The 6111-nt window shown below is 53.1% G+C and overlaps 2 protein-coding genes across 2 annotated transcripts; one reads left to right on the top strand and one right to left on the bottom strand.

Moving 5' to 3' along the window:
* Window positions 1-3190: 3190 nt before the first annotated feature.
* On the top strand, window positions 3191-4487 carry GUITHDRAFT_158654 (hypothetical protein; the record flags this gene model as incomplete). The annotated part of the gene is made up of 9 exons (XM_005823653.1): window positions 3191-3253; window positions 3300-3494; window positions 3550-3633; window positions 3683-3739; window positions 3795-3839; window positions 3895-4008; window positions 4188-4262; window positions 4311-4371; window positions 4423-4487. 9 exons carry the CDS (start codon window positions 3191-3193, stop codon window positions 4485-4487), a joined length of 759 nt encoding a protein of 252 aa, XP_005823710.1.
* Window positions 4488-4937: 450 nt separating this feature from the next.
* Window positions 4938-5327, bottom strand: GUITHDRAFT_145480 (hypothetical protein; the record flags this gene model as incomplete). Its single annotated transcript, XM_005823652.1, has 1 exon — window positions 4938-5327. One exon carries the CDS (start codon window positions 5325-5327, stop codon window positions 4938-4940), a length of 390 nt encoding a protein of 129 aa, XP_005823709.1.
* Window positions 5328-6111: the final 784 nt, after the last annotated feature.

The following is a 6111-nucleotide window of genomic DNA, read 5'->3' as shown; positions in this document are numbered from 1 at the left end:
TCAACTGATGGTCAAATCCAAAAAGTACTAGTAGAAATACCCAACAACTACTACCCCACCCTCTGTACTGGTTCTTGTAAATCCCGCTGAAAGCACCCCACCCTGAAGTTTTACAGCTGCTGCTACCCCTAGCCCTGACACAACAATTTTACCCCCACCGGTTCTTTTACAGGAGGGAAAGTCGTCCTGGACTTGCAACCCTCGGACATGTTGGAGGGTACCCGTGTATTCCTCTCAAGTTGTCAGAGTCCCTCGTGGGTACCCTCCAAAACTACCTACCCCTACCTATCCATCAACGACGTACTCAGGTTCCTGTGGGGGTCTGTCCATGTACCTCCACCCCTGATTGTCCCCTACCCACCCCGGTATACGAAGGTTAAAAATCACCAAGTCGACTTGCAGAGGACCCAAGTTCAAGCCCGTTCCATCTACTCACCCACCCGTGGTGTGCAGGCATGATGAGTCTCTTGATGTTGATAGACTACCCCACCATAGTCTTTTACCAGGAATCTTCGTTTGAGCCTGGGTACATTTCAAGGACAATACGAAGAAAGCCTACCCCCTGGAACATTCAGGACCCTACCTCTCGTATCCATGACTACACCCAAGGCTACTAAATCTGTTTTTGAATTACAACAATGTAACATGTTCATAGAGTCATCCAAATCGAGATCTCCACCTACCTACCCCCATCGGAAACGTACTACCCTACAATTTCCTAAAGAATCCTCGTAATAGGAGGGGTGCATGATAAGAAAGCTGTCCGCCGTGGGTTGCCTTGACAAGGTCATGCCGATCAACCACTCTGCAGGGGTCCCTTGCAGAATGTGGGTGTTTAGGGGGTGGTCTCCTTTTTTAAAATGGTTTCCGATGGGCCGTGACAGTCATCGGGGCGCCAAGATGCCCAAACGATTCTTTTTCGATCAGCACCTCATGACTGAAAGTATCAAGAGATGCATTGTCGTCTATTTCTGCGATGCGGCTGGTCAGCGGTGGACTGAAATCAAGGCTATTCCTTCCTCGTGCAGGGGCAAGCTGACAGAGTGACCTTCTTCTGTCTGTTGTTACATTCCTCCTTCTAAACAGCGCATCAAATTTAGACTCAGTTTTGCTTTGTGCTCTCCGGATCTCCGGGCAGATTTTCAAGCGTTCCGATACCGCAGAGTTTCGAAGCACACTGCGAGAAAATGCTCCTATAGTTAGAGCCGAGAGTTCAGACCCTACCCCTCGGTGAGAACTCAATCAATACATATGAAGCCCTTTGGTATGCAGGTCAAGCATTCATTAGAAGAGACAATAGTAGAAGAAGGATAAGGGAAAAACCAAGGCATCAACCCGTGACACTTGCGACTAACTACCGGTAATAAACAAGAAACAGAGGTATAGAACAATCTCAAGATCGATCGTGAGTCACGGCGCAAGTACCCAACATGCGACTGAGATCAGGGAGGGTGTGGGTCACTACCCTACCTTGGCCCATTATTTTACAGCTCACCCAGTACCTGAAACCAAAGCGAACCGGTGGCTACAGATTTTGAACTTGGCTCAGCGGCTGGCTTTGTCGTCGTCCGGGCCAGCCGCCGGCCGCTTTGCCCGGCGCCGCGGCGGGCCCCGGCGGCGGCCCGGGGCCGCCGGGCCGGGGTGGCCCGGGCGGACTCGGACTGAGCGGCGGTTTCAATTCGGTTCGCCGATCGGATCCGAGGCAGTCCGATGATGCCGCCATCCGATGCCGGATGATGATGATGCGGCCGCGATTCGGAGACCGAGGCCCGGCTCGCCGGTGTCGGAAAGCCTGGTTCCGCCGTCCGATCCGGCGTCACGGTCCGGGAGTCCGCCCAGCACTGGCAGCCTGCCAGTCCGAGGCTCCGGGAGTCCCGAGTCCAGGACCGGCGTCCGCCGTCCGGCGTCACAGGCTCCCCGGGCCGGGCCGGGCCCGGGTGAGCCTGAGTCCGGGACTCCCGGCGGAGTCAGGCGTGACTGCCCCCGGCGTCGGATCTGGCTGAGTCACGGGCCGCGCCCGGCCGCGGCCCCGGCCGGGCCCGCCGTCGGCCCGGGCCGCAGTGTGCGGCACTGCGGCAGTGCCGCCCCGGCCGTACGGTCGCCGGACCGACGAACCACTGGCTTGAATTCCATTGAAAGGGGGGTGGGGTGCATTTTTTCATTCTTTTGTACCCCGTGAACACCTCTCAGTTTGGAAGGTGGGGTGACCACCAGGTAGGGTGGTGTCATGCCTGGGGGTAGATCATGCCCATCACTCGTGTATGGGTGGTACGCCTTGTTCACCGGTTGTTACAGTGAGGTGCAAGGGTGTTTAGATCTTGTGAACTCAGGTATGTAGGATATACAAAATTACTTATTGCAATATACGAAATATATCGAAGCTGAATGGTACCCTTAGAGACTGCTGATCGGGGTGGCCTAAAGGACGGGATCAGAATGATGACCCAGCTTTACAAGGTGGTGGGTAGGGTGATATGGGTCGGTGGTGGTATCATGTGGGTCATACTGTAGAGGGATAGAGAGTACCGGTAGTGATCTATCAAAAGGAGGGGTGGTAGTCAGCCCGATCTACTTAATGCCTTTAGGTGACTACCGGGTTATTTTAGACTTATTATCTTTTGGCTTTGTGGGTGGGGTAGTTGTAAGCGCCGCGGCCGCTGCATGCTGGCACAAGATAGTGGGGGATAGGGAATGGGGATGGGGGTGGCGAAAGATGGAATCAGCCATGAGATGGTCAGGATCGAGCATGTTCGTACCGAACAATCATGGTTGACATTAAGCTGCTTTCTTGCGAATGATTTTGACGAATGTGGGGTAGTGAGAGAGTTTTCTGGCACTTTACACTGGTTTAGGAGGATCTTTGTAAAGAACTGAACAGAAAGCATTTTCAGAGACAGATCAGCATCCTTCACTTTTATAGGATGAATAGTAATCCCAAAACGCTTCTTCAACATGATTACACAAACACTGCTGGCCAAATATGCATTTTCGACCATCTGGATGAAACAAGAGGCGTTGGGATTGACAGTTGGTCGCAGGCCTAAACAGGATGTGGAGCATGAAGTACTTTCTCTTAGTAGCATCGCCCGCGGTAGCGTATGGCTTTGCGCCCTCGTTTGGCCCTCTTGCGGGCAAGGGGGGCAACAAGGCGCCATCGCTCCGTGCTGCGTCCACTCCCTTGGACCTGACCATGGCCGCTCGCGTTCCTTTCATTGCGGGGAATTGGAAGATGAATCCTACCTCAGTGGAAGAGGTCGTCATCGATGCAAATGATTCCATGTTTGACCCTCTACTCTCAGGCCATCAGCCTGGCGAAGGCCATCGCGGACGGCAAGGGGAGCTCTAAGGCTCAAGTAGCTATCTGCACTCCCCACCCGTTCTTGGCAGCTTGCAAGCCTCACCTGGACAAGGGAGGAATCGATCTTGGGGCTCAGGCCTGCTACTTTGAGCAGAAGGGAGCATACACGGGGGCCACCTCCACCTCTATGATCAGGGTGAGAGGGCTGCAGTGCTGACGTGGAGGCGGATAGTGAAATTTCTCATTGGCAGAGCGTTGGAGCAAAGCATGTCATTGTTGGCCATAGTGAGCGTCGTACTGTCTTCCATCAGACGGACGAGATGGTCAACCAGATCGTGAGATGAATTCTGCGGGGCCGGTGAAGCTCGTGACCACCCATGGCAGATCCACAAGGTCCTTGCCGACAACATGCTGCCTATCTTGTGCGTTGGGGAGACCAAGGCAAGAGGAGGGCGATGTGTGACTATGAGAGAGTCTTACTTTCTTGGATTTTTAGGAAGAGTATGAAAGTGGATTGAACACCCAGATCTGTGCTATACAGGTGTTTCACGTTGCACTGAAGAATGTTATTTGTCGCTCACTGAAGCTTCTATCAGCTAGCGAAGGGATTGAAGGGTGTGTCCAAGGAGGATGCAAAGAAAGTCACCATAGCATATGAACCAGTCTGGGCCATCGGAACTGGACTCGTTTGCGATGCCAGCGTGGCACAGGTTGGTTATCTTTTTCAGTTTCTCCTCCCCTTCTGTCCCTTCTTGTCTTCCTGTTTACCTCTTGATCTTGTTCCCTCCTCCTTCGCAGCACTAGATTGCCCCTCTGTTCGTTTGCCTCTCTCCTCTTTTGCATTTATGCGAATCTCTTGTTGGTTTTCTCACCTGATGATTCTTCACAGGATGTTCATAAGTTTATCAGGGGATGGCTAGCAAACATGTACGACCAGGAAACTGCTGACACAATTAGAATCCAGGTGAGGTCTTGCCGCTATGCACCTTGAGACCTGACACTTGGCTTGCAGTACGGTGGATCAGTTACCCCTGACTCTGTCGACGAGCTCATGTCCAAGCCTGACATCGATGGTGAGGGACATGGTGGCGGTGCCATCAAGGTGTGGTGATAGTTCTTACCAGGTTGCTTGGTTGGAGGAGCCTCACTAGATCCAGCCAAGTTCACCCGCATCATGAACTTCAAGTAGACGAGCTGAGACAGGACACTGCTGTTTCCCGTATCTACGAGAGGAACAAGCTGTTCACTCAATCCCCAGTTGCTGTGGGATGCGAGTTTGCAAGAATGAAAATGACTTATTTTTATCACACATCAACGGTTCACTCGCTATACAACATTCATGGATATTTCACGTCTCTCATTAGTCCTTCTGATCATGTTCCAAGCAGCCGTCGGCTGCAACGCTTGCAGCTTGGCAAAGTTCCTGAATGATCCTGTCGTTCTCCACGGATTCCCAGAGCTCCATCAGTCCTTCTATGGCAATCTCACCCGGGTGTTCTTTGCGTTTCTCCTGCAACACCGGAACTGGTTAGACAACTGATGACATCGGAGTCATTGCGAACAACAACATGAAACAAACATGTCGAACTTGACATCGTCAAGAAAGAACATCCAAGGTCCAACAATATCATCCTCCAACTCATGCATCCTTCATGTACTCTACCGAGCTCTGCGTCGTGATGCCGTTATAAAGGGCCTCGTACAGCCCTCCCTCCGGCAGCCACAACTCCCCCTGCCTGCCAGCCTCTTGTTCGCTGTCGCTCATGTCCTGCTCGCTGCTGCTGAGGTCCAGCAGGCACTCAGCTGCCGCCGAGTCATCGAAGGGGAGCTCCGAGAAGTCTCGCCGGCTGCTCTGGTTCACAAGTCCCTTGGGGCCGCGTTTGTGAGCATGGCGGAGGCCATCCGGGTTGACCGTCGGGTCCAGGGAGGAGTCAGGGGTAGTGGAGCAGCTCAGAGCCTCGTCCGAGCACTCGACTTCTTGCCGTGGTTTGAGAGAGTCTCTATCGCAGAAGAGCTTGACCTTGAACATGCTGGAGAGAAACGAGTCAGCGTGCTCTTAGTACTGTATGGGTTCAACGCCCCTCCTCTCAAATTCAATCAAAATTGATCGCGAGACAAAGGCGGGGGCAAAGAATGCTGCAGAAAGACAGCAGAATGTCAACATGGCAACTGACATCAAGCTGGTAAGCTTGTCTTCTATCATCTATCGGTAACTACGAGCATCTCATGACACAAATTGTCCAGGATTGGAAAACCTAACAATCTACACACACAACTTTTCTTCCGAGCACCAGGTCCTGAGTTTTGTTTGCAATCACGCATCTTCACCGGCATTATTTCATCTTTTCTGATCAAGCCCCACTACCCACGCACATTTCACCATTCCTCCTCTCAGGCAACACTGTCTGACCCGCAGCACAGTCACGGGCAATGTTAACAGCACGTCCCCCTTTCCCTCCTCGACACGACCATAGCAGCCCCATCACGAGCAGAGGCGGGAAGAACCATGTTAGCACGTGCTACAAGAAGCAGGTCTGGAGAGGGGCGGGAGTGCTGGCGGACAGCGGCAGTAGGGGCGGAGGAGGAGGAGCGATAGGGGGACGACAAGCATGGCGCTTGCACACCAAAGGAAAAAAAGAGGCCAAAACAATAAGGCTCGACCAAAAAAATTTAATCTCAGTGTAAAACCAGAGGGCCGGGTCGGTGGCCCGGGCCCGGCGGACTCAGTCAAGGGAGAGCAATGGAGGGGATGTGGTACACGCTAGAGCTAGAGGCATGCAGGGAGGAGAGGGAAGGGGGCGGGGAGGAGAGGA

The sequence above is a fragment of the Guillardia theta genome, assembly GCF_000315625.1.
Source record: "Guillardia theta CCMP2712 unplaced genomic scaffold GUITHscaffold_104, whole genome shotgun sequence".
Taxonomy (NCBI): Eukaryota; class Cryptophyceae; order Pyrenomonadales; family Geminigeraceae; genus Guillardia; species Guillardia theta.
This window is presented reverse-complemented; position numbering and strand designations above follow the sequence as displayed.